Source organism: Pollicipes pollicipes, unplaced genomic scaffold (assembly GCF_011947565.3).
Source record: "Pollicipes pollicipes isolate AB1234 unplaced genomic scaffold, Ppol_2.1 Scaffold_4881;HRSCAF=5763_pilon_pilon_pilon, whole genome shotgun sequence".
Taxonomy (NCBI): Eukaryota; Metazoa; Arthropoda; class Thecostraca; order Pollicipedomorpha; family Pollicipedidae; genus Pollicipes; species Pollicipes pollicipes.
Genome location: NW_023596576.1, coordinates 33,119,797 through 33,147,252, shown reverse-complemented (window position 1 = coordinate 33,147,252; position 27,456 = coordinate 33,119,797). Strand labels below are relative to the sequence as shown.

General features: G+C 54.2%; 1 protein-coding gene across 1 annotated transcript; it reads right to left on the bottom strand.

Annotated features, from left to right (window-relative positions):
• Nucleotides 1–27,456, bottom strand: LOC119100273 (sphingomyelin phosphodiesterase). The gene is made up of 10 exons (XM_037223381.1): nucleotides 27,341–27,456; nucleotides 22,157–22,326; nucleotides 15,954–16,103; nucleotides 15,465–15,585; nucleotides 15,004–15,119; nucleotides 13,991–14,329; nucleotides 11,972–12,204; nucleotides 1,537–1,711; nucleotides 798–931; nucleotides 1–4 (listed from the first exon to the last, which is right to left on the bottom strand). Exons 1-10 carry the CDS (start codon nucleotides 27,429–27,431, stop codon nucleotides 1–3), a joined length of 1,533 nt encoding a protein of 510 aa, XP_037079276.1. The 5' UTR covers nucleotides 27,432–27,456.

The following is a 27,456-nucleotide window of genomic DNA, read 5'->3' as shown; positions in this document are numbered from 1 at the left end:
TCACCTGCCGGTGGTGCGGCACTATCCGTCACGCGAGCACCAGGACGGCTGCGTCACGGCCGTCACGCCGTGACGGACGGTACAGGTACAGGTGCGCCAGAGCGGGCGCTCTGCGGCCGCCGTGTCGATCGGCCTGTCGCGAAGGCCAATCGAAGCTGCGGTGGCGGCAGGTCGCTGGCCGACCCAGTCCCTTCCCTAGAGCAGGAGAGCCCGCGACGACACGACACGACGGCCTCGACAAGCGTTCGGCGCCTATGACTTCGTGACTCTGCAGGTAAAATCGGGACAGCCACGATCTGTGGACACTGTCCGATGACTGTGCTCGCTCGGAGCCTTTACCCGTGCGGGAGCACTGACTCGCCCACGGAGGTCACCATCGCTCCCCGAGTCTGACACATGGCAGTGCACGGCCGCCCGTGAGCACAACTCTCTACGCACTCGCTGCCCACAGCTCCGGTGTTCTCGCACACTCACTGACGGCCGCTGCCCACAGGAGATCAGAATTTGAGCTGGCCCCGACACATGGGACCGCCGCTGGCGCCGCCTTCGACCCAGCGTCCGTGACCCAGCGCCCGCGTGGTCCAGCGCCCGGCGGGGCGCCTGGTCAGCGCCGCGTCTGCCGCTTGATGACCTCGCAGTGCCGCTGGCTGAGCCGGTCGACGGTGACAATGTTGCAGAGCGTGCGGCGTCGGCAGGCGGCGCGGCACCGCTGCCGCCGCCGCGAGCCGCCCCAGTAGTGCGCGAACACGCGCTCGAAGAGGCGGCGGCTGCGCGCCATGCGTCGCGCCAGCGCCAGCCAGGCGGCCGGCGTCAGGGCCGCCAGGCCGTACGCCGGCCGCGCCGAGTAGAGCCGCCGCCAGACGGGCGCCGCGGCTGGCGACCGGTTCGCCGCCTCCAGGTCGGTCACCCAGCGCTCCGTGTCCGTTACCGCCTGTCGCGAGCAGACAGGTCACGGTCACTGCGAGCGCGCAGGTGTCGGCTTGTGACGGGCGGGAATTTGGCGTGGGGCTTCCGGCAGCGCAGCGCGTGCTCTTGGCGTGGTTCTTAGTGCGCATGAGAAGCCCGAGATGTGCATGGAGGGTGGAGGAGTACGCACACAATCATGAACATAGCAGTGACACTGAGTGGAGGAAATAATGACTGAATGTTATTCGCCATAGAACTCTTCTTCACTCCTAGTAGTTTTTGTAAAAAAGCTTGATGAATGCCTTCGGCGTGTCTTCTTTGGCTGCTCATCTCCTACTGCTTAATCCCTTGCGCAACCGATAACCTATTAGTTTACGAGTGCGATTTCATACTATCCTGTAAATTATTCGGTCCCCTTAAAACCAGGAGATTTGAGCGGAGCTTTAGCTGGCGTCTGCTGCTGCAAAAAATGTCATGGTCTGATGAGGATCCGCGCACTGGACGCCCGGGTCCTTGGCATGTCTCCGTCACATGACCTTGGCTGAGCGGCGCGCTGAGAGAGGCTCGACCGTCTGACATCTGGACAGGGAGGCGGGCGCCCTGTCACGCGCTGCTCGCCGCTCGCTTTACCCAGCTGCCGTCATCGACGTAGTAGATTTTGTAGCCGGGGTTGAGGTTCGACCACGGCGAGACAGAGGGCGCGATGTAGATAGTGGAGAACGGCCTGCCCTCGTCGTCCAGCGCCACCTGGAACTCGTCCAGATGAGTGTGCGAGAAGAACTGGGCGACGATGGTGGTGCGAAATCTGGAAACCAAGGCGGGTGAATCAGCGGCGACGAATGCAGCGCCGCGGCGCCGCCAAGGCGGCCGCAGTGGCACCGGCGCAACCCATTTGTCAGTCGTCGCCGCCATGTTGACAAACACAACAGAGTGGCGTCGTGGCGGCGCGCGCCGAGCCGGGCCCGATGAGGCGGCCGGGCGGCGCCCGCGCGGCGCCCGCGCGGCGCCGCCGCCAGCCCCATGCATCATGCCCCTGGAAATACGGGTGTCAAAACAGGCACGGGCGCGCCGCGGTCGGCGCCGGCCTGTTTTCGCCTCGTCGGCGCCGGCGAGGCGCGTGACCGTTCGGAACGAGGACGGCGGGGCGAGGAGGGCGTGGTCGACCAGTAGGCACGCCCTCCGCCGGCCGGCCTCCGAGCCGCCGCCGAGACGCCTGCGCCTCGTCCCGGGCACCGGATGTGAGGTGTTTCAGTGGCGCATCTCAAAGGCTGTCGGCAGGGTGCCGGGTTTGTTTACGGGGCTCGGCTCGCTGCACGCGACCAGCGCGGAGCGGGAATTGGCAGCGCGGGCGGCCAGCGAGCCAGCGGCGTGATGCAAGATCGGAGGCCGGTCCCGCCCGGGCCCGTCCCCCAAGCTGGGAAGGCCTGCAGCCGGGCGTCTTCTCGGAGCTGCAGCCGGCTCGTTTCCGACAACTGTGGGCGGCAACAGTGACCGGCTGCTGCGGGGGCCACAGTTATCCCTGAATAGCTGGCAGGCTGCGTCAGTGGTTCAGCTCGGCAGGCGGAGAGCTGCCCTAAATCGGCTGGGGGCTGCGAGGTTGCATGTCTGAAGATGCCACGGAGTTAGGCGATGGAGGTCAATCGCCAAGCCAGGCGTGGCCATAATCGAGACGTTTTCGTGTTCCCAAAACTGAAACAGAACATTGATGATTTCCTTCGATTCGCTCCCATACAGAACAGCAGTAAATACCGATTGGATTGGGAGTCCAAATGCATTTTGCATGTCCGAGAGGTGCGGCCAACTTCGAAGTTTCAGAATGTTGTCTCTGCTATTTATGCGCGCATATTGCTCTCGAGGGTTTATTTATACAAGTCCTTCCATGCCATGGCATTCATAGCCGCTTAATTGGATCGACCCGCCCAAGGGCCCACTGCAGATAGCGGCGTCAAAGCAGCCGCATCAGCATGCCGATTTCGGTATGCCGCGACGTACGCGAGAACGGCACAGCATCGGCGTCCGCCCGCATATACGGGCGTCCCTGACCACCGTGTGAGCAGCTGCCAGGCCCGGCACGATCGGGTGAGCAGGCTGCACCCGGACGGCAGCTAGTGCATAAATGGATGGGTTTCGTTCTGATTGCACATGCTGTGCACAGCACGTACCTCGCTGAGCTGCAGGATATTGAGCTATTGGTGACAGATTATGGTACTGGACAACAGACTTCGGGCAGATAGCGAGGCCCTGTGATTTGGTGTTATTGTTGGAGGTCATATCGCGGTAGCTGCGTCCTGCCCCCACCCTTGAACGGTCAGCTGATCTTTGCTAATCCTCTCCGCAAACGTGACCATTCCGCGGCCAGTTCCTCCCCTCGCTACTTCTAAAGAGGGTACGCTTGACCCTCGCACCAGTCTGCAGCTGCTCAAGGCTGCGCTACATTCTCCACATAGCACCAGGAATTCAATGACGCGGAAGGGCTTCTCACCATGAGTGGGAGAGCTGCTAATGAGAGGAACTAGAGAGTAAATTGATCTCCGTTCTACCAAGCTCCGTGGCCTCTGCATAATCAAATCGCTGCCCATGTTTTGGACAATCAGCTTCCCACGTGGGAAGCACTGGCGCCGTTCCTGTAAGCTGTAATCCCGATGACATCCATCCGGACGTCCCCAGCCGGACCTACAACTTTCCCGAGAACCTCGCCAAACGCTGCGTGCCTCAGTAATCCAGCGACTCCCAGCCCCGCTCCACCCGAGCGCACAATCATATGGCAGCCACTCGACAAGGCAGCGCCGCCGCGCCACGCCGGCGGCTCCTGGCCGCTGATGAGCTCGCGGCGCGGCGCAGCCGGCCGGCTCGCTACCGCCGAGCATCAACCGGATCAGGGCTGTATTGGGGCCGCGGCGAGCCTCCGGAGCTGGCCAGCTGCCGCGCGTCGCGTGCTCAAGATCTCACCGCAGCCCGCCAATGAGGACGGAGCTCATGCATTTATGGACCAGCTGCATATTGGGTGCGCCTGCTTCGGCTGTTCGCTTCTGGTCCTGGCCCCTGCACAGCCGACGGCTGGCGATGCCCATATACGCAGCTGCCGAGACGATCTCGCCTGCGTCACGAGCGTGCATATCTTCCGCGAATCGCCGAGATGGCGCCGCGGCGCGGACCATGCGTCGGATCCACGGGGCGAGCTCGGTGCCGGGCGCCGTACGCGTTCGTCCGGACAGGGATGCGGTAGGCGTTACCCCGCGGCTGCCGCTGATCTACCGGTCTTGGCGAGCACACCGGTCTCGGACAGCCTGGCCACGTGTCCGGCCCGGGAGGATCACGAGGGCCAGTGGACGCCCCTCGGTCCCGCGCTCTTCCACCGCCGTCCAGCGCAAGAGGAGAAAACAAACATGACGCGTGCGTCCAAGACGGCAGCGGAGACCGTTGCGATCATAGCGATGCCATTGCACACGGCTCCTCGCGATAACAAGTCTAGCACACAAACACTTCACGTCAAAGCAGTTCTCTCCTTACTCCTTATCCATATATATATATATATATATATATATATATATATATATATATATATATATATATATACGAGAAGTTTTAGTTCTATTCGTACCTGCGTCAAGCTGGACAAACAGCTATTTCCTTTTCCTACAGCAAAGATTATAATCGATGTACCTGCAGTTGTGGGACTGTCCTCCTCATCAATCATGATCACTTTTCAACAAATAGCGTAAAAAAGTTTCTTTTCTAGCGCTGAACCCCCATTCCCAGCAGATCAATCCACCTTTAGATACACTTTAGATTCCCCGGCTGGGGTGGTGAGTCCAGCGACCAAGAAAACGGACGGACTCCTCGTTCGGCCCGCTCCGCGTATGGACTGTCACTTTCTGCTGATCTGTCCCTACGATGTATCCGCGTAGGCTAGCCAGTGACGCACAACTTCTAAAAACTTGATAATGGCCGGTTAGGAACCACCACTTTTTCACTTAATCAAGGCGAGCCGCCATCGCGTTTTTTTTTGCTGCTGCCAGCGAACTTTTGACGGAGTTGGTTGGGCTCAACATGCGGTCGTTTAGTCAACTGCGCCGGGGTTCAGTGAAATTGTCGGTGCACGGTATGGTTGGGGTACGGTTGAACGCAGCCACCGCTGATGAATGAGAACATTTCCTCAAGGTTCCTCCGATTGATACATCATGAACTGTAGAGCACTTGAGCCACCGTACGATGTGAACTGTGCATTCATGCGGGAGAGCTGTGCAGTTTTGACTGCGTTGAGACGCTTTGACTTGCTCGGCGCAATGGAGAGACAATGCTGTTCAGTGTGAATTGCATCGGCACATGCGACCTGCACCTGTGGTGATTGTATGCGATTATACGTCGCTAAAAATAGAGCAGGTCGACTCAGCCACTCGCATTAGAATAACAAAATAGCAGTGCGAAGTTGCACATGTCATGTGGGACATATGACAAGGCGGAAGCGCCCTTGTGACGTAAAAAACGGATCTGTAATGAATTGCATGCAGCTTGTGCACGTGCGACGTCCGCTTTCCTCAGTGACAGCCAGAAATTGCTGCATAGTCATCGTGCACGAAATGCAAAAAAGAAACCTGTAAAAATCGCTGTCATGAATTGCCATGAAGAAGTGACCCAGTTCAATGAACGACTTGCGATGCGATCTTTCTCGGACTACATACAGCAGCCATGACAGGGAGTCGATATGTTGGTTGGCTCTAATGAGCACGCAACATGTGATACATGACAGAGGTGAATAATAGTGAAGTGAATCATCACCACTATGCTTTGTTGTAACGACGACAAATGAACCGGCACGCTCTTGAGAGCAGCAGTCAATCGCCGATTAGTTCAACATTAATTTCGTAATGTTTGTACAGGGAAACCGGTAAAACTCGGCCTGATCCAGGCGAAAACGTAGGAATTCCCCGACTCATTTCATCAGCGATTCACGGCAACACATCGTGTTTCCAACGTATCAGATGGAGTAGCGCACTGTCTCGCTTAATATGCGCTGGCGCGCGCTGACGCTGGCGACCTTTGAGGGTGACGTCACCCAGCAGGCCTGGGAAGAATGATGGCGGTGGCGGCGGCGGCGGCGGCGGCGGCCTTCCGCCCGGGGCCCGTGTGACGCACCATGCGCCCGAGGCGCTGCGCCGCCCCCGCGGGCCGTCTGCGCCTGCGACACCAGCGGCTGCTGTCTCCGGCTCGCCAGCGCACCTCCTCAGACGCCAGCAGTCGCACGGCATTGGTCTGAGTCAGCACGTACACGCGATGGCTGAGCGTGGCGAGGGTGACGCGCCTGGCTCTGGTGAGCAGTGACTCATGGCAGAGTGGCGCTCCAGAAGCTGGCAGCCGTGCCGGGTGCTGGTCGGCGACCGATCGAACCTCAGGGCGCTCCAGTACCGGGCGCTCCCTGACGCCGTCCGGTCACGCGACCGCAACGCTGATGCGGACCGCAACTGGAGCCGAATAAAACGTGCTGCGCCAGCTCTGATCCGGTTCGGTTTAGGATCCGGGTCGATTTTTTTCGGCAGATTTTGCTCCGCCCGAAATGTAGTGATAAGCATGGGACTGGCGCATGGACTTTGATCCCGAACTACCCACTGAGCGGGGCGATAGACCCCACTGAGCGGGGCGATAGACCCCACTCAGCGGGGCGATAGACCCCACTCAGCGGGGCGATAGACCCCACTCAGCGGGGCGATAGACCCCACTCAGCGGGGCGATAGACCCCACTCAGCGGGGCGATAGACGCCGTTCACTCCCTGTTGTAGTAAGGGGATGGGGCCTATACGAAGCTCTCATTGCCCGTCCATCACTCTGCACTTATACAGGCGGCCAGCCGATTTGTGGGCTTCTGCAAGGTCAAGGACGAAAACGAAAGAAACCGCGGAAGTCTGCCGCGGTTTCTGCTGCTCTCAAACGGGAGAAAAGCGTCCGTCATGAATGGTAAGGGCTTTAGTTCGTTTTGACATCGAACGCGTGATAGCCGATTATGATACCTGCTCGAGCTAATACAATGGGCGAAACTGGCAAAACCCTACCTCAGATTGCATGGAATCATCCAGCATCTACAACTGGTGGGAATCAAAGTATTTTCTTTATCGGATAAACAAATTCGCCCATAGGTATGCTCAGCAAGCTTAGTCGTCAGTTGTATCTTAGACTGGAGGCATCTTATGAAAAATTATCTCATATAACCGCTGAAATGATAAAACCTTGCATTGTTCCAAACCGCGTTCCGGACCAAACACTGTCACTGTGTGAATGTTCAAAAATGTGTCCAGTATTTTTTTTCACGCTCTTGATGTAAGCTTAGCTTCCACTCATCTGATACCATCTTACGAACATTTTTGTTATGACCACGTGAAACACGTCCAAATATCTGAATCACGAATGACATAAACCTGTCTGTCTGGCCTAGACAAGGTACTGCCCCCCCCCCCCCCCTTTCACCAACGTGAAACAGTGCCTTCAGAGTCCCAGGTACTTCTTCAAGACCCTGGGTATCTAAGGGCCCTGTTTAGATACGTCAAATGGACGATGTTTCGGGAGGCATCAGCCTGCTCGGGTACGACATTACATTCGGATACTAAAACACGAGGTAACGTACAACGGCAACGCTCGGCTGGACGGACATATTTGCAACAGCAAAAGTACCTAAGCGGACAAGACTGAAAATGACCAGGTGCGTGCTTAGCCCCTTCCACTCGTTTTCCATTCCACCGAACGCCCTTTGAACTAGCATGATTACTGTAAATGAATCCCTGAGACGGTGTAATGAACAGTCATTGCCGACTTCAGCAACGGGCACTTTCAGGTTTCCTTTATGTTATGTATGTTTGCCTATCACTGATCTTCCCCTGCTTTTCCGCTGTTAGCGTATATTTCTTCCCCCCCCCCCCCTTGCACGAAGTGCCGATGCTTGTTGGCATCCGACGGAGGCCCTCCATCCGTTTCATCCGGGCCCAAATAAGTCGAGCCGGGGTTCTTGAGCCGCTTATTGAACCCGCTACGTCTGGGTCCCAGATGGTATCAAGGGCCTTTGTATGTCGGTGAGGGGCCCTGCGTCGATTCCGAGTCAACCGACCCGGTCCGAGGGCCCTCAGCGTCAGGGAAGGGACCAATGTTTCATGTATTCCTCTGAAGGCCTCCGGACCTACCATGGGTCCCCAGCCCCACGAGTCGCCAGAGTGGCAGCCGGCAGGCAACCCGAAATGGGACGGAAAAGTCCTTCAGCCCACAACCCAGAAATGTTTTGGCCCCTGTCTTAACTGAACACTCTGCTGCGCTCTGGCTGTGGGAGGAGGTGTTCAGGGACCCCCTGGGAGAAAGAACGCGGGCACTGCGGGGGGGGGGGGGGGGGCAGTGGGGCAGCTCGCCCCTTAAACTTGAAAGCTGGCAAGCTGTTCTGATCAGCAAAAGGCTCATTATTGGCTTTATTGACTGTGGAAAGCCCATTTTGACCCGTAGAGAGCTCGCTCTGACCTGAGGAAGATCCATTCCTCACTTAGAGGGTCCACTCTGGCTGAACTGATGGTCTGGAAAATCTGGAATGAACTGTAGAGTTCTCATTCTGGACTACAGAGGGCCCATTACGGCCTATAGGGGGCGACTTCTGGTCTGTATTGATCCATTTTGACCTATGTATGGCTCATTCTGGCTCGTGGTAGGTAGGGGCTCAGTATCGAATCTTATGGGGCAAATTTTGGCATTTTGGAGTTCGCCACCCCAACTTAAACATAGTTCCCGCGTCATTGCACGGGAGGACTCTTCCCGGCTTGCTCAGTCGGAAAAATGGCTATGCTGAGCCAGAAAAGCAAAACAAACAAAAAAACGAACAGAAGTTTATGTAATAACCGTAAGAGCCTCTTATGCTGCCCAGAGACTGCTGCGGCGGTGAGCTCCATGAGTTAAACTCCTGGGCCCCTTCTGGCCACTCAGTGGCCATATGGCTTCCTGGCCGCCAGGGGCACTCTGGTTCTTGAGGGCCCTTATAACTACTTAGAGCCCTGTGATCTTTCAAACTGCCAACCGGTCACCAGGGGTATTTCGAAACTTCCCGGAAACTTTTTGGTTGCTCAGGGGTCGCACTGACCGCTCAGGGACCCGCAGTGGCTGCGCCCCTGGGGACCTCTGTGTACCCAAGGTCGCTCGTGTGCCGTTTTAGGCCCTCAGGCCCCTTCGGCCCAAAGAGGACCCCTCTGGCAGGTGAGTCAGGGTGACTTCCGGTGACTGTTCAGGGTTTTTACTAGCCGTCCGGGCCCCTCCGAACACCAATGGGCACGTCTAATTGCTCAGGAGCCCTTCTGGCCACCTAAGTGCTCACTTGGCTACTCAGAGCCCATTGGTCCGTTCAGCGGCCCGTTTGGTCGCCAGAAACACTTAGCTGTGCACTCGTGATCCTCTGGACTCGCGGAGTCCTGTTAGCTGTTCAGGGCGGTTTTGGCTGTTCCTTCCTCCTCTACGAGGAGCGAGAACAGGACCCCTAAGACTCCTTTCGGCCCCTCGTGGGGCTTTCTGACTGCTCGTGAGCCGCTCCGACCGCCCAGCGGCCGTCTGGACGCCCAGTGGTCGAAGTAGACGCCCCAGACGCTCTTTGCATTGTTTCCCTTGCTGCTCAGTGGCCTGTCTAGCCTGTAATGGATAATTTTGGCCACCAAGTAACTTGTCGGCAACTGGCATAGCTATATGACTGCTCAGGAGTTCATTAGACGCTCAGGATATGGCTGGATATCTAATAGGGCCCCGGTACCCCGGGCCGCGGAAAACCGCATAAGCCGTTTGCCTTGAACCTAGGGTTCCGAGGAGCTCAAAACGGTGTCCGGGGTAGATCAGAGGCGGGTTCCAGTGGAACCAATTTGCCCATAAGATGGCTCTTTTCGCGAGGCGCGGGGCAGAGGCAAATGTCCGTATTGAATGAAAAATGTAAAAACGAAATTTTGCCGCCAAAATAAAACTTCAGGCAGTACTTCAGACCGATCTGTGCTGAAATGCATGACTAAAGCAGAAGTAGAGCCCCGGATTGACCCGGAGAATACGGGCACCGTCACCTAAAACTCTGACGTGCTTTGAGCCCCTCGGAAATGTTTGTGATGCCCATTGATCATTAAATTCTAGTTTGAATAGTTGGGACGGAGTTTTGCTTTTTAAAACAGTACTGCTGATGAACACGTCTAACCCAAATTTCCGCGCACCTTAGGCGCAGAAAAATACTGATGACTTGCTCTGAGCCCCTTTGGGAGGGTTAATAATACCCGTAGACGACTTAATTTCAATCTGATTATCTTGGCGCTCAAAGAGATGCAAAAGTTTCTCGATTTGTTTTTGCTGTATAAACCGGCACCAAAACACAACTTAATCCCAGTAACATTAAATGTCACTTGGATTTTTAATCTATTTTGAGGTATCCACACCTAAGATTCTTAGGCGTAGTCACGTCGATAAAAAATGGTTGAAATGTAGAAGTTTTAAGCGCGTGCCAGGCTACTAATCAAACGGCAAAAGCACGCTAAAGTAAAACAAAAATGTGCAACGAAAGACGAGTTGAGCTTTTCTATGAGATTGGTGACATAGTGGAATGGGTCCGGCATGTATTTAGGCGTGACGCATGAGCTCAAACACGTGCCAGGTAATCGGCACAACGGCGATAAACTCGCGCTCGAGTGGGCGACAATTTGCCGCCGTCCCCGAAAGCTTTCCAAAATGATTTCCGAGCGGCGTGGCCTGGCCGTGCCAAATTTTTCAAGGCTGTAGACAATGAAATAGCGGATCGCTTGGTATAAAACAGTTAGATGTGCATTGTAAGGACGCTGACTGGTCTAAGTCAGACCGTGGCTGTCAGCGAAGGCCATTTCTAAGGAATCGGTCAGTCTGATGCGACAACGGGTGTTGTACGACGCCATAATCTCTGAGCTAGTTTATTAGACAATGCAACAATTGAATACAAAATTAAAGCAAATTCCGCTAACCTAAGGTCACGCATTACGATCGGACCTAGATCAACACTAACCTTTGTTTTTGTCCGAGAGCGTGCTTCATGGGTGGTTTCTGGTGCTCAAATGGAATTTATCAGTAACAGGAAGCGTAACAGACATATTCCATGGACTTCTTAAAGGTCAGAGTGGATTACGGACAATATTACCCAGGCCAACACTTTGTTTTAAGGAGCATTCCGCGTAGCACAAACCCTGACGCCTATTCGAATGACACAATAGAAGCAGTTTCGTAGGTGTTTGGTAACTTTGATGTTCTAAAGGTGAAATAATGTCACTGACGTTGAGTGAAAACAAATGGCATTTTGCTTAGAGCAGGTATCTAAGTTACAGGCGGGTGCATGAGAAGGCCTGGGACAATTTGGACAAAATCTGATAATTGACCTCAAGGTTATGACCTAGAAACCTAAATTTTGACCCAAGTGAGCTCATGTACAGGAGAACCCACCCTGCGGCTTTGGTCCATCTAGCTCTCTTAGTTTATGAGATCTCAGGGGTCAGATTGACACCACCCGAGCGAGTGGTATCCAAACAGCCACCCGGGTGAGTGTAAATGCTTAAGCCAAAATATCGTGCACCTTCGGCAAGCTAAAAAGTGTAGCACGCTTTCCGTTGCCACCAGGTCTGTGCACTCGTTTTTTCATAAAAAGTGCAGTTTTTTAATCGAGATCAATAGGCCATTCTAAACATAAAGTGGTTTAAAACCGAGGAGTTCCTAAGTTGGGGGAGCGCGTCCTTTTGTGGCTAACTGGACTCTAACGACCCGGAGCCCTTGGATCCTGGACCCCCCATTTTCCGAGAACGATCCCCAGCCCTGTGAGCTTCGCTGAGATAATGAGACGGGCAATGTCTGTTGTTTTTTCATGGGTGACGGCTAGAAACCTAAAAAAGACGTTGCGATGCCTTCCAGATAGCGTAGGCCGTGTCTGAACAATGCAGAGCTGCAGTGAAAGTGAGGAAACGCGGTGAAACAGAGGGCGCCTGGGCAGCCGGCTAGTACCGAAAGACCCCGAAGACACCAGTCGGTTGGCGGACCCGCCCGGCAGGCTGTGTCGGTGGCTGCTGACCTGTGCACCACCCGGCTGTACTGGTGACTCCAGTCTGGCCGGCAGCCCGGGTCGCCCGGCGACACGTGACCCACGATGTGGACCGCCTCGCCGGCCGCCTCGGCCGCCGCCAGCTGGCGCGCCAGCCACTGCAGCTGGCCACCCGGATCAGGCTGCTCCAGCAGCGTCCAGAAGTTGTAGCGGTAGCAGTAATTGGTGTTGACCACCAGGATCCTGAGGCCGGCCTCGGCCGCCTGCGGCGGGGCGGGGTGTTACTGACCGGTGTGCCACCGGCCCCTGGGAGGAACTGACCCCTGGGCAGCAGAGGCGGCGTCTGAACAAAGCTTGGAAAGGACGTTATAATGAATACGGACAAGGCACAGCGAGATGGCGGCAAACGGGCTAGAAGTCAGTCATTTGCATGCCATAACAATGGCTGCGTAAAAACCTATACAGCCTAATTTTAAACAAAATGTGGGGTGTTCTCTTTGCCTACGGCTCGCAGCAACCTTGGTAATAGCGTACCGGAAGTAGCAGAACGCAGGACACTGCTCTGGAGTCCCTTGATCCAAGACATTTCAGCCAACTCCAACAGCCAACTGGCACAAACTCCCGATAAAAATGTAAGCAAGGAAATGATATGGCCCGCAGTGGGACCGAGGAAGAGATGAACTTCCTGCATGAGGTTGGCGCTATGAGTCCCAGGAGGCATCGGTGCAGATGAACATGGAAGTGCTTGAGAACGGAAGAGTCGGGCAATGACCTGTAACCTTCAAGTTAGGAACATTTCCGGTGGGACCGAGGCGTTGGCCTGGTGAAGACGTCAGTCTCCACCTGTGGATCGTTACTGGCCTGGAGCTAGCTGGTGGCCGACTTGCATCCCTCCACATATAGTTATCGCCATCTAGTGCCTAAATCATGCACTTGAAATTTGCGGTTGTCCGTTGATGGTACGCCCGCAATCATCGCGGGCATCGACGCAGGTAGAGCCAACGGCGCGATCAGAAGCGGCCGTAGAGGTCTCGGCAAGCTAAAAATGTTTGTGGAAACCCACCAGAACTTGATGATTACCATGAAATACAAACCCAATGCTTTCAACAAACTGTTATTTTCCAGACAATGTACAGGGACTTCACGAAACATGAGGATTTCTTCTTCACCATGACCGAGGGGTAATTACTAGATTGCCGACGTGACTAAATACCCTAAATAGTCAAACCCCAGAACCCAATGTACTTTTTACTGGCAACCAAATGTGGTAAGAGGCAAATGCAATCATCGCAAACAGTTTCAAAGAGCCGCCAGCAAGCAGGCTTTGGAAGTAACGTGGCAGTCGCTGTATTTTACCCCAGCGATGTGAAACGGTCAAAAAAGTGTATGTCAGAGCACCGAACGCCACCATCGGAATCAGCAGAGGAAAGGCTTTGCGTGAGCCCGTCCTTAGCAAACTCGTGGATGGTTAGGGTTTGGAGAACGTGGTAGTCAGCGTATGGAGAACGATCAGACGTTTGTAGAAAATGTGTGATGCTTTGGTGCGCGAGCGACGAAGCTGACTCTGATGTTCAAAGTTTTTAACGTCAAAAAGAACGTATACCCCTTAACGGTATCAGTGCGACGTAAACAAAAAGCGATCATGTTTCATCACTATTGCAGTGGTCCGTTTAAGTCGTCATGGACGTTGTCCTACTTTTGAACGTTGAATTTTATATGCGGAAAAAGAGTGAATGCCATTGTATGCTATTATGGCGATGTTGCCACCACGCATCTGTCAGGAAAATCGTAGCAGGCCACAACATTTGACCCCCAACTTTTTACTTTCTCGTGGCTAATCGTGATAGACAGGACAAGCAGTATTTGTAAGCGTTATTGCCTACAGAAAAGTCAAATGTTTTTCCCCCAGTGGCAGGCAAGGGCTTACTAGCCGTGAAAGACATCCCGAAATTGCTGTTTACTTGCCCTTCTGTTGCAGACGTGATCTGTGTGATAACAGCTGTGGCGCTCAATCCGTTCAGACGTAATCACCCATCACCGGTAACAAACCCTGATATAGTAGTATCCCAGCGGGTCGAACGTCTCCGAAAAGCTGTGGTAGTGCTCCACGCCGTGGTAGAGGTCGGTGTTGTCGAGCAGGGGGCGCCACATGTCGTAGAGGGCGCTGAAGAGCCAGGCGTTGGAGAAGCGGCCGGCCAGGTGCGGGGGCGGGAAGCTGTTGACTGGATGGGTGTCGTGGTTGCCGAGGGCGGGCACCACCAGCGCACGCGGGAACACGTGCCGGATGGCACGTGTGACGGCACGGTTGGCCTCGATCGTCCGCCGCCGGGACGTGGCGTGCACATCGTGCGCGGCATTGTCGCCCGTCCACAGAATGTAGGCCACGTCCTGAAACACGGCACGGCACGTACGTCCTGGAACACGGCACGGTACGCGTGTACTGCAGCAGGAGCAGGAGACGGTGGTACGCCGCTGCCTTTGCCGTCTGGACTAGCAGCGGGATGCGACAGAAAGCTGCGGGCTTTGTTCAACGTCCCGTTTAGCGCTTTACATGGCGGAAGGCCCCTGCGAAGGTCACAGCTTTTATTGTGGTGTGCGTGAAGAGGACCAAGGCTGCAACAAGAGCCCACTAAGAGTACGGTGTATTTTATACAGTCTGATGCGTGCGTACGTCATTAGAGATGTTTTTCTAATGATGATCGGTGTTTCGGACGATGGGAATGGTCCCAACCTGACTGGCGCTCGGTTTACGCCGGTATGGTGTATATCTAACATCGTGTGCCGCAGATCACCCTTAGCAGAGCCTCTCAAGGTAGTGCTTATAGGATGGACACTGTAAATGTGGAGTTCAGCTGACATGGTAGTTCGAGATCAAGTTTACATGGGATCAAATCACTTAACTTATGATAACTAGCTTAGTGTTCGTTAAGGATCGATTTCAAATCAAGTTGACAGCCTTTACCACGAGTTTTGACACTTGAGACGGTAATACGCGCACGACAATCGCATCGAATAGCTCAGGAGCCGGAGTTCGTCGTTTCGCGCCCATCGCTGTCACGTACGGGATGCTGGTACTTGATGTGGCTGAGCATGGTGTCAAGCAGGGCGGGAGGCGTGTCGCAGTTCTCGTACGTGCCCCACACGCCGGCCGCGTGCTTCTTGGCGACACGAGGAAATCCTGCAGCCAGACAGACATTGTCACTCTCGTCATGCCACGGCGGCCACTGCGCTTGAGGTGACATCCGCGCGCGCGCGCCGTGTGAGCCGCCGGGCCGCAGCACGTGTTTCGACCCAGGCTGCCCGTTTGTCGACGACCAACCGCCGGACTGCCCCCCCCCCCCGCCCACCCCACTGTACAGCACACTCACGCGAACCACAAGGGACACCCATGGCCACAGCAGTTGGTGACATTTGGGCCACGATCCACTGTTTGGGGCCGATGGCTGGCGCAGGCTTCACAATTCAAGCGCGAAATCAAACCAAATTTTAAGACTTAGCAGCCAATACATTTAGACACACTCACCATCCTTGGCTCTGCAGCAGAACAGCTTGTTCTTGCACTTGGCATTGCTACCGGCCACGTAGTCCAGCTGGAGATGTATGTCAGCTAGGTGGAGCACCTTCAGCCTTTTGCCGTATCCTGCCTTCAAACGGAGACCACCATTCAAAGCACAGGCCTCCCGATTAGCCGACGATAGTGACGTAGAGAGCGCGTAGGCTGACATAGTTGACCAGTTCACGAACCACAAGCCCAAGTTGGCAGGCCAACCGGAGTGAGCATCCATGTCTCAATCACAATGTCTTAGATGGTAGCTGACCAAGGTTTCATGCGATTATAGGCTTAGGTTTTACTGTTGGGTGAGCTCTGCACACAGCAAAAGGCAGACACCCGACCTAGCTCTGGACGGCAGGGAGCTGAGGACACGAGGGATACAAGTCCTGCTCACGGATAGGGGCAGGCTCTCCCCGTCTGCGCAGAGCTACAGTCTCCCGTCCGACCCGGAGCACCTACCGGGGGCCGGTGCGTGTGGTGCGCGGACGGCGCGGGCAGCTCCACGGCCCAGTGTCGACGCGCTACGCTGAACTGACAGCTCTCGATGAGCACGCCGCACACCTCGGCCGCCGTCGCGCTCGTGTGCCGCGCGATGTAGAGCACCCGGTCCTGGCGGCAGGAGCGGACCGTCGGCGTCAGACTCTGGCTGTGTGCCGCTGGAGATCGCCGCGCGGCTGACCGGTGTCGCTCAGAGCAGCGGCGTCGCTCAGAGCAGCAGCGTAGCTCAAAGCAGCAGCGTAGCTCAAAGCGGCGGCGTCGCTCAGAGCCGCGGCGTCTCTTAGAGCGGCGACATCGCTCAGAGCAGCGGCGTCGCTTAGAGCGGCGACACCGCCCAGAGCAGCGGCGTCGCTCAGAGCAACGGCGTCACTCAGAGCAGCGGCGTCGCTCCGAGTAGCGGCGTCGTTCAGAGCAGCGGCATTCCTCAGACCAGCGGCGTTCCTCAGAGCAGCAGCGTCGCTCAGAGCAGCGGCGTCACTCAGAGCAGTGGCGACGCTCGGCGTAGCGGCGTCGCTCAGGGCAGCGGCATCACTCAGAGCAGCGGCGTCGCTAAGAGCTAAGAGCGTAGCTACGAGCAGCGAGACGCGATACAAGAAGCCGGCGTGCGCCAACAGCTTTCAAAGGGCTGTTTTGGCAACGCCGAACTGAGTCAGATTGTTGCCTAGTCATGCTTTCGTACTTCGTTACTCTTGCCTAAGAGGCCTGGATGTCTCGCTCCGAATGAAGTTTTAGGATAATGCGTGTCACTAGTGATCGAGTTGGGGTTATTCTGAAAATGGTCTCAGGTGTTCTGGTGTTGAATTTGTTCCATTAGAAACACACAAAAAAACTTAGCTGCTGCAACTGCTTGCATGTGACTTGTGTTACTCGAGCTGGCAGCTGGCAAACCCGCTCACAGAAGCGCATGTTGCAAGCATCGTAATTTCGCCATCAGACTAAGTAGACAACTGGAGGAAGCCATGCGGCGGTCACACGCCTTATCACGAAGTATCACCCTCGACGCTCCCCACTCATCGGCCAGGCTTGCCCAAGCAACATAACATGGCTTACAGTGAATAATGAGTGGGCCTGTACAGCCTGCACAGCGCGTGTCGTCTGGCACCACGTGTAGGTAGTGGCCACACGTTCGAACCTTAGGTACCAAAGTCTTTCATAATCAGTTGCGAAACGTCATGGCTTGATCCTCCAGACCGTACCCTGTTGCCCGGTCATTGCACAAGGTCGGTGAATTACCTACGTCAGCGTGTTGCGTGGCGGCCTTCTACACCTGAGCTATTATCAGCTCTGCAGTCCGCTCACGCACTGTCGGCCCGCCGTGGCGGCCAACTCGTGCACTGTCACCGCGCAGCCGACACCGCAACGGGCGAAATCTCACGCGCCGCCGATCGTCGCGGATTTCGCCTCCGGTGTGGGCTTCACAGCCTACCTCTCGTCCCTGTACGCGCAGAAAATTACCGGAACAGACCGTCGTATTCGCCGTTTTGGTCGCTGGCTGGCTGGCTTGTTCGGCTTTTACGTAAATACGAGTTTCTTCTGCGCGCAATCTGCCTTGAGCCCGTCTGTAGCCTGATAAGCGGCGTATATGCGGTCTCGCCCCCCCCCCCCCCCCCCCATGTCCCGCACTCATGCTCTTATGTGGAGGCCCGTAGTGACCACGGAAGCACGGGAACAAGATGGCCTGTCTTGAGACACGAACAGTGCAACCGGCACCTACTATGTACATGACGCAAGCGTACCTGTGTCAGACACGTAAAGGTCATACATTCTGAGCCTGTTCTCCACTAGTCAGCACCCGCGACAGGAGGCAGGGTGCGTCGCTGACGACGTTCGGTGGGAGGGGATAACGAGTGCAGATGCACGCCGAATCGACGGAGGAATCTGAATCGACAAAGTGTGCCTGTCAACCAGCGCTTGGTGCATAATGCTGATTTCTAAAACGATGTCGCGATTTGTCACGGTGATATGACATGGTGCAGTGAATTACAACGGAAGGAAAAACGCGAAGAACATTCATGCCGCAGCGAGCGGGGTATGCCGGAAGCAGTATCTTCTGCATCAGAGTTTCACTCCGACAACGAGGTTGAGAATCAAGCATGCACGATTACGGACCTGAGGGACTGTGAATACAACTGGAAAAAGACACCCGTCAGGAAAATATTTGAGCCGGCGACGTCTACAGCTTGCGAAGACGAATGTTCACCGAGCCAGTGAAAGCTACGCAAAACGGACTCACTGAATGCACGACAATCGTTTGCTTTTTGTCACCACCGACGCTCAATCTCCACCGTACAGCGCGTCATAACCCGGCGGCCGTAAGATCAGCTGTTGCCCCGGTAGCTGCACATGCGGCCGCAGCCTGCCAGCTGTGATCACAGTAATCAGGTCGTGCGGCTTTGGCGGGGCAGCACGTACCTGCTCACAACGCGAATGGCTTATCGCACGGACTGCAGGGTCATGGCCGCATCGCTCCACTCCAACTTTAGCGATGCGCTGCAGCCGCGGGGGTGTATACTTTTGTAGTACGTACGTCACGCGCGACGCATGAATTTCGTGAAAATTTAACGACTAGCATTTTAAATATCAAGTCTCATATGATACGTACCCAGGGCGGGAGACTGGCATCTTCAATATATGTAGAATTCAGCGATACTTGTGAGCTGTTGAGCGGCAAAAATAAAGGGCGTCAAAAGCTGACTGCTTAAGATCGCCGGCAGCGCATATATCCATGGCAAATTTGAGCAAAACGTTATATGCCAGTAAAACATGCATGACATGGAGCAGTTACGGTCTTGGGCATTCATTTCATTATTTCGGTTTCTCAAGTGCAACGTGTCTAAGAACTTTCCAAAACGGTGGATATATCTTTGAATCGGGCACTCTTTGAACATTTTTTTTCTGAATTCAGGAGTTGTTCTATGGCACAATCCAAACACCAGGTACTGGTATACACAAATTCACGTGTGCAGCTGTACGTCGCCAGGGGGAACAGCCTTTTACTTGCAATGATTAGATAGTTAACGTAGATGAATGATCTTAGTGAGTTCTCACATATAGAGCCAAGCGCTGAATAACTGACTTCAACTCATGTCAATGGTCAAGACACCAAAATAGTTATCTAATCGAAAGTTACTGGGATCGAGTCCTACCAATCTCAGCTGCAGTTACACCCATGGTTGTCACGCAATACGCATGATATTTGATACATAAAGCATACCTTCATGAAAACCTACCTTCATATGTGCAGATATGCAACCTGAGATATGCACGTGCTCCATGCAGTAGGTTTTCGAGATCATAACTAAGCTATGAATGTCATGCAACAAGCGAGCACAGAAAGAAACAATGCGGATTCGGACTTCGTCTCGCTTCTTGGACTGATCCGCGATAGTTCGCTTGCTTCGTTCGTTCACTTGACATGTTTGAACGAGTAAACGCATGCATGACATGTGCCAGGCAAAGTGAACAGTTGGATCTGTTTATTTCAGTGTCTCAAGCGCAGTGCTTCTCCGAACTTATCTTTCTTATCTTGATACGTGCCGTGTGGAAGAACAGAATTGTTGTTCAGAGATGTAGTAAAACAGGATAGTTAAACATGTATTTTATGGGGCTGTGTGGTGCGTAAGCTTTGTTAGAACTACCAAACTAATACCAACTTCCAACTAACGTGAACAGCAGCATGAATGCACATAAACGATTATGTGCCTTCTCCGTATATTCACCCGCAGCTTCTGCCTTATCCTTTACCGCAGTCTCCCGCTTCATTGTCTCATTACCATAATGAGTGTTATGGTATCCATTATCCCTCCTCAAAATGGCATGCGCATTCGCCGGATAAAGTAACATCCTAGGCAACAACTGTAGCACTTGTTGCTTATTAAAAACGCCAGCAAAATACAACTCATTTTTGAGGAAGCTAACACAGCCTATTTTGCACAGCCATTTTTGAGAACGCTAGCTGCATAACTCCCAAAAAGATTGCATTGAGTGTTTGCTTGATACGGTACTTATTCTCGGTCATGGGAAACTTACGGAGTCCATGAAAAAAGGAAGCAAGCAAGACATACTCGGATTTGTTGTCTCTCGGTATAACAGTGTTTGTTCGCTCACTTCGGTTGCTCACTGACAACGTCTGAATAAATATACGTCGAATTCTGGCCAACGTATGGTTATTCTAATGTTAGTATTAGCTTATGGGCATTAAAAATCATGACCCACATATCGTACACATCAGTCCTTCACGTCCGCGGTTGGCCCATTGACCGATTGGTTTTGCCGGGCCCATCTTATAAGTGGGTGTAACTAGCAAGGACCATTCGACAGGCGCGCCTGAATCATATTTCACTTAAAACGCAAGCATTCATGAATAATACCTTCGCGTGAATACCTCGGTGTACCAGCATCATGATTGCAATGACGGCCGAAAAATAAGCAAAAATGGAATGGTGGTCCAATCAACTGAGCCTGTTCATTTCTCTCAAACTTGTTGCTCTTATTAACATGTCTCAGGGCATGAGCTTTCATGGATCATTGCATGCTGTATGGAATGCCACGGACCGCTTTGTGCAAACCTTCATAGCATCGTCATTCTCTACCCCATGCTGCTGTGTTCAGTGGGCTTCGGCCACGACCTTGCGTTCAATGCCCTCTGCTGTCGCCTTATTTTCAGGGTTTTTCACGACATGTCCGGCCTGGTAGGCAATGGCGCGATGTGAACAGTACGGAAAACAAACAATGACATTTGTATCCCATCTGTTTATAAGCGACCCTTGATATGACAAGTCATTTATTGTTAAGGCATTTCCGCAGTGCATCATTACCACACGGGAAACTAGACCGAAACTTTTGGTTCGTGTTTAAATATGGAGGCCCATCAGTTGTAAAGCGAATCGCCGTGCTATTTGTATTTCGCTGGAATTAGCCCGTGTAGCGGCACTTTCTGATCAGGCTGCACACGCCGCGCATGATACTATTCAGCATCGAGCTGTTGTCCGGCGCAGTCACAAGGTACGGTACCACCAAAGCTAGATATACTACATATACATATACATATATATATATATATATATATATATATATATGCATTCGTATGGTGGCACATGCGCCCCCTGCTGAAGCTTGGAGGGTCTAGGCTACCGTCAGTCTAGCAGCCTGACAGCCGTGCCCGCCCTTAGCCTCTCTACAACTTGTGGACATCAGCCAGTCATTGTTGTGTGATTGGTGCGATGTTTTCATGACATTGGGAGACTGATTTATCTTCACACGGTTATGATACCTGTTGCACACGCTGGTGTATGTGTGCCAGACACTTCGTTTATATGCATGAATGACTGTATGATCGCACGTCGTAGAGTCTTCCGCATACTTCCCCATTCTTACCGGCTTTGGTTTGCTGTGTGTCCGCCTGCAGTGTTAGTGTTAGCTGCGAGCCTTGGTTTTTACTGGGGTGCTTATGCTCAACGGATGACGCGGACACGTTTTTCACACAGGAAGTGTGCCAGTTACTGATTTGCCTGCCTGCAGGAAGCTGCCTCCGTGGCTGATGTCACGCTGTGAGTGTGTTCAAAGGAGACGGAGAGTAAGGATGCTTGCGCATGCAGCTCGGGGTAGCCTATCTGTGAGTGTGACCCCTACGCACTGACGTAGGCCGGTCGTGACCCTGGCTTACGAAGTTGTCCGCGCACATGACCCCATGACACAGAGTAATTAATTATCACTGGTGACTGTCATGCCGAAACGCTGGTCTCGGCGTACAAACGGATCACATTATCAGGGCGCATCGGCTGTGTGGAGCTACGGCGCCAGATCATTGACCTGTCAGCGGGCCACCATCCCGTTACACAGCAGCGGTAGCCATGGCCTTGGTGCAGTGACCTGTGAGTGACCCATGATCTGACCAGATCACGCTATTCACTTGGCGTGAGGATACTGAGCTAACACAGGGCTGGCCTCTCCAAAAGCGATCGTTCGTCTTCATCCGCAGTCGGGCGCTCGTTTTTTTTTCTCCGAGCCCCGCACAAGGAGTGAACAGCGCGGACACACGCCGTGCCACCCCGCCCACCGTAACCCCAGCGCCGTGGCCTGGCCTGCGGCTGTGCTCGGCACCCACCGACAGCCGCCGCGTCGCGCCGCGCTCGGCGGCTGTCGGCGCCGGGCGGCGCACTGACCTGCCAGCGGACGATGACGCCGGAGCAGACGGCGGCCGAGTAGCCGCCGAACACCGTACAGAGCAGGCGCGCCTCGGTGGTGACGGCCGACAGCGGCAGGCCCAGCCGCATCCACGACAGGTAACGGCTCGCCTTCACCTTGCACAGCGCGCAGCCCAGCTTGCTCAGCACTGGAATCACACGCGGCAACCAGCGGCATCAGCGGAAGGTGGGCGCCCCACCGGCCAGCAGTGCAGGCGAGCGTAGTGCGGCCAGCAGTACAGACAGGGTTGGTACTGGCCAGCGTTGCAGGAGGGCGCGGTACCGGCGAGCAGTGTATCGGGCGCGGTACTGGCCGGCAGTGCAGGCGGGCACGGTACCGGCTAGCGGTACAGCCGGGCGCGGTACCGGCCAGCAGTGCGGGCGGGCACGGTACCGGCTAGCGGTACAGGCGGGCGCGGTACCGGCCAGCAGTGCGGGCGGGCGTGGTACTGGCCACCAGTGCGGGCGGGCGCCCAGTGATACGTGACGTCGCGGAGCTGCATTGGGCACATCTGATCTTGCATGTGCTGTATTGGCGCTTTACGATGTAGGGACTGCAGCGATCTAAAGCCAAGATCAGTTGGCAGCAGATTCACAGCTCTTTTGTAATTGTTATCGTCATCACCGGGATATTAATACTAATTCTCGGTATAATCGGCATCTTGATTGGCGTGAGTGCGGATTATAAGCCCGTACAGGTCACCAGCTTGCCTAAAGCAGATATGAACAATTGTTGGCTATCTATCAAAAATTTTGTGCAGTGATGAAATTGCCGGGCTGCACGTCCCGTGCCGGTTTGTATTTTTATGGGTTCATTGCAGAGGTGACGTTCACATGCGGCACAGCCAGGGGCGTATTCACGTAGTGGCCTGCAGAGGTACTTGCCCGTCCTCCTTCATAAATTTTTGGCATGCCTTAGCATGTGTACGAATGAACGCGGGCACTAAAAATGTCAGGGTAGAAGCATAAAAATCAGGTGGATCAAGAACATGCGAAGCCTTTTGTTACAATACAACGCATTTTTACGCGCCTCCTGCAGCACGCTGACTGGGATTTCAGTGCAAAATTTGAGCTGCGCCCCCTCCCATCTTGCGTAATCTGCATACGCCGTCGGCTCAGTGTCATCCCGTGCAGCGTTCGGGTGGCAGAGACTGGATGGCATGTCTCGCAGACCTGCTCAACCTGCCCGGATGACCGTGCCATATCGGGTAGTTAATCACGTAGACAGAGGACAGGCGGCGCCTTTTAGCCCAGCCACTAGATCATCACCGCATTGCGCCCCGTACACATTCGGCACACAAGCTGCTTCGGCCTTCAGAAGCCACGGATCCGATTTTCACCGTGCGCATGCACTCTGCTTGCTGCAGTGATGAAATGGAAACACATCTTTCTAAGCGCAGGCGATACACACAAATCTGCCCGCAGCAATACGGTGATGTTCGACAGTTGCTCTCAGTGTAGGCGGCATACCATACAGGCATGCTGGACGACTGGGGCGGGGCATGTAGCTAACGGGTCTCCGGAGCTCACGCGGCGGCCAGGTAGTGATGCACGTAAGCGTCGTTAAATGGACGAGGAAACCTGGCCTCACACTGAGCTGACCTGACCCGTCTGTACATCGGGATGACCTCCTGACGGAAGGACAGGCTGCTAACGTTGCAAAGGCGTGAGCACTGGGCCAATATGCTTGCATAGGGGTGTAATGAAGAGGATTGCTTCTTTTAGAGTGGCGGTATGTGGAAGGCACATGCATACTGTCACAACACATTCCGGTAATCGTTACGATTTGACGTTCTGTCGACAAATATACTGAAGGCTATCTGGAGGCAAATCATCCATGCCTGACGTTTCGAGTTTCGTGTTCCGAAAATTCCGAAAATTCAACATAGCAAGCGTATGAAGTCTACATGCATTACCGCAAAAGATGTCATAAACTTAAATCCTCATAACACTACGTTGACCACAATTCACTCCTTGCATACGCATATGACACATTTCACGCCGTTAACATTATCGAAGAAATTATCAGCAAACGGCACGGCTGGCACGTGACAGACCGTGTTTTTTACACACTCCCTAGACAACCGCTGCGAGAGGTTAAGCTGCGAGCACCGTCGCAAGGGATTAGGACTTGCGTAGAGGATTTTTTCATAAATGCGTGGCGTCATAACCATTCCTGATGTATTCTGCAGAAAACCTTTAAGAGCGGTAGCGTATTGCGAAACATCATCTTAACCTGGCTGGGTACATTCGGGAGAGTTACGCTGCTCCTATGAAATGTGGCGAAAATATTCACGCGGCCCGCCTGTTGGGCGCTCTGATGAATTCCCAGCAATATAAACGGTGCGGGATTTCACAAGCTGCTGGTGCGGTATAATCGGCTTAATTTCCATGTCATCGTAAGGGTAAACTATGTTTCTAAAAAATTGGCGCTCTAAAAGACCTTCATGCATTTAATTGTGTTGTCTTCTCATATTCCACAATGATGCAGCTGCATTGAACGCAACAGGCTCAGCTCATTCATGTTAAAAGTACGTAAATCGGACTAAGTGATGAGATTATGAACGGAGTTAGTTTGGTCGTTCATGACTAGCTGTAACACATCTTTGCAAGCATTTCTCACGATGCCCAATGACTGATGCGATGCAGTTTTAAGCAAGCTTCTCGATGCTATTTCCAGTTGCTCATACTTTATTCATGCACTTTCATTCAGCGACATTCATGATATATTCAACTAAGGTAGCAGAAAAGCTGCGAAGTCCTCCGGTCCGGCGAACACAATAGGCACGCCAACTGCACAGGCACAGCTGAGTCAGGGAATCGTAACAGCCATAGTTGGGCTGCACTAGGTTAGTCCACTGGTACTCGCCTCGACGTAGGCTTAACCCCACAGATCATAAACTCAGTCCGGTACATAGTGCGATCGAGGTCGAGGTCCACTGGTACTCGCCTCGACTTAGGCTAACCCCCACAGATCATAAACTCAGTCTGGTACATAGCGTGATCGAGGTCGAGGTCCACTGGTACTCGCCTCGACCTAGGCTAACCCCCACAGATCATAAACTCAGTCTGGTACATAGCGTGATTGAGGTCGAGGTCCACTGGTACTCGCCTCGACCTAGGCTAACCCCCACAGATCATAAACTCAGTCTGGTACATAGCGTGATCGGGTCGAGGTCCACTGGTACTCGCCTCGACCTAGGCTAACCCCCACAGATCATAAACTCAGTCTGGTACATAGCGTGATCGGGGTCGAGGTCCACTGGTACTCGCCTCGACCTAGGCTAACCCCCACAGATCACAAGCTCAGTCTGATACATAGAATGATCGAGGTCGAGGTCCATTGGTGCTCGCCTCGACCTAGGCTAACCCCCACAGATCAAAAACTCAGTCTGGTACATAGCGTGATCGAGGTCGAGGTCCACTGGTACTCGCCTCGACCTAGGCTAACCCCTACAGATCACAAACTCAGTCTGGTACATAGCGTGATCGAGGTCGAGGTCCACTGGTACTCGCCTCGACCTAGGCTAACCCCCACAGATCATAAACTCAGTCTGGTACATAGCGTGATCGAGGTCGAGGTCCACTGGTACTGGCCTCGACCTAGGCTAACCCCCACAGATCATGAACTCAGTCTGGTACATAGCGTGATCGAGGTCGAGTACCGCGTAGATTCATTCACCCCCGCAATCAACACTTGGCGACAAATGGAGTCCGCTACTGATAGGGCTGCTGGTCGGCCAATGTACTTCAGCCCATGTCAGCTAATGCATTCCTGAAATGTACTTTAATGGCGGAGGCATGCTTAGATCTTGCAGTCTTTCCTACCCGGCCGTGCTTTTGACAAAGCCGAGCGGTTAAACGTTATAGCGTCTAAGCTGGCCGTGTCTGCATCACGAGACTCGTTTTTGCGCGGACTTATCAGGAGTATTTAGCGCCTCACTTGCCCCTGTTTCTGCCCTCACGTTACCAACCATCACACCACCGGTGCTGCACCGGTAGCGTAATGGTTAAGCTGCACGTTGGGGAAACCGAAGGTACGGGGTTCGATTCCCCGCCGTGCCCGCCTCTCCTGCCAGAATGAGGAACAGGCGATGTTATATAGCTTCGACAGCTGAGTGTGTCGTAGAACCCAATGACACACACACACACACACACACACACACACACACACACACACACACACACACACCTCGAGCCTGTGTAGCATTCCCACGATGAGTCTGTCCGCGATATCTCGAAGGGTCACGCGATGACACTATGACCGAGCCTGCCGTGCCGTAAACAGCCGCGGCACACTGAGCGCAACGGTCCGCCTCAACGGGCGCCGGCTCCAGCCGCTGGCAACAGCTGACGTCTCCGCATCGCTCAGCGCGCGGAATGTATCGGATTGGAAATCGAAAGTGACGTGTCGGTCAGACCTCGAGAGAAAGTCACTGATACCAAAACGCAAACGGCGCTATCGACGCTACGTCATAAATTCGTAACCGCATGTACCAACTGCACACAGATAGGCTCAAAGGCGGGACTGATCGAGCCAGATCAGTCAATGGCGCGGTCCTGCACCGCAATGCGGCTGCCTTTCCTGCGACCCGCTGCTGCACGAGCTGGACGCAGCCTAGACGCCGGGCAGTCACTGCAAAGGCGTGTTGCAAAACGCCTGTTGCATGCATGGCACGGGATGGTGTGTGCCCTGGCTCACGTGGGCGACAGGGCGGTGTGTTGAGACGGTCTGCCGCTTGCACCACTGAACCGGCTCCGCCACGCCGCTGCTGGCGGCCTGGTGGGGCCCTATGCGCCCAATGGGCTTCATAAGAAAGAATGGTCTTGCATGAGTTCGTTCGAACGCAGACAACTTTGTTTGCATCTCAGGAAGCTCTTTTATGATCCGATGGATGTGTACCAGATCGACATGACGAAGCTGCGCGTTGATGACCTGGTTTCCGCACCATGTGCCTTACGTGCAAATGCAAAAGTGCAGATAGAGGTCTAGATTGGGGAGCTCGAACTTTCCCCTGGCTTCATCCACACGGACGTAAACTGCGTTTCCTACCGTTGCATAATGAGCCTACCGTGACCATCAAGTCGCGGGTCGCGGGTCACGCACACTGATCCGGGGCTGGTCAGCAGACCCCGGCGTCGCTGCCGCGTGGACATACTCACGTCCTCCGGACTCCGCGTGGGTCGCGGCTGGTGGCGTGACACAGATCACACAGAGCGCCAACACCGCGACACACCAGTGGAGCACTTTCATTTTCGACGCGGCGCCGGGTGGCGCG

Excerpts from the sequence above, each read along its gene's own strand:
- LOC119100273 (XM_037223381.1), bottom strand. The coding sequence starts at position 27,431 with ATGAAAGTGCTCCACTGGTGTGTCGCGGTGTTGGCGCTCTGTGTGATC. Across the intron at positions 22,327-27,340 it reads CCACGCGGAGTCCGGAGGAC|TGCTGAGCAAGCTGGGCTGC; the intron begins GTGAGTATGTCC and ends GTGTGATTCCAG. Across the intron at positions 932-1,536 it reads ACGTCGATGACGGCAGCTGG|GCGGTAACGGACACGGAGCG; the intron begins GTAAAGCGAGCG and ends TGCTCGCGACAG.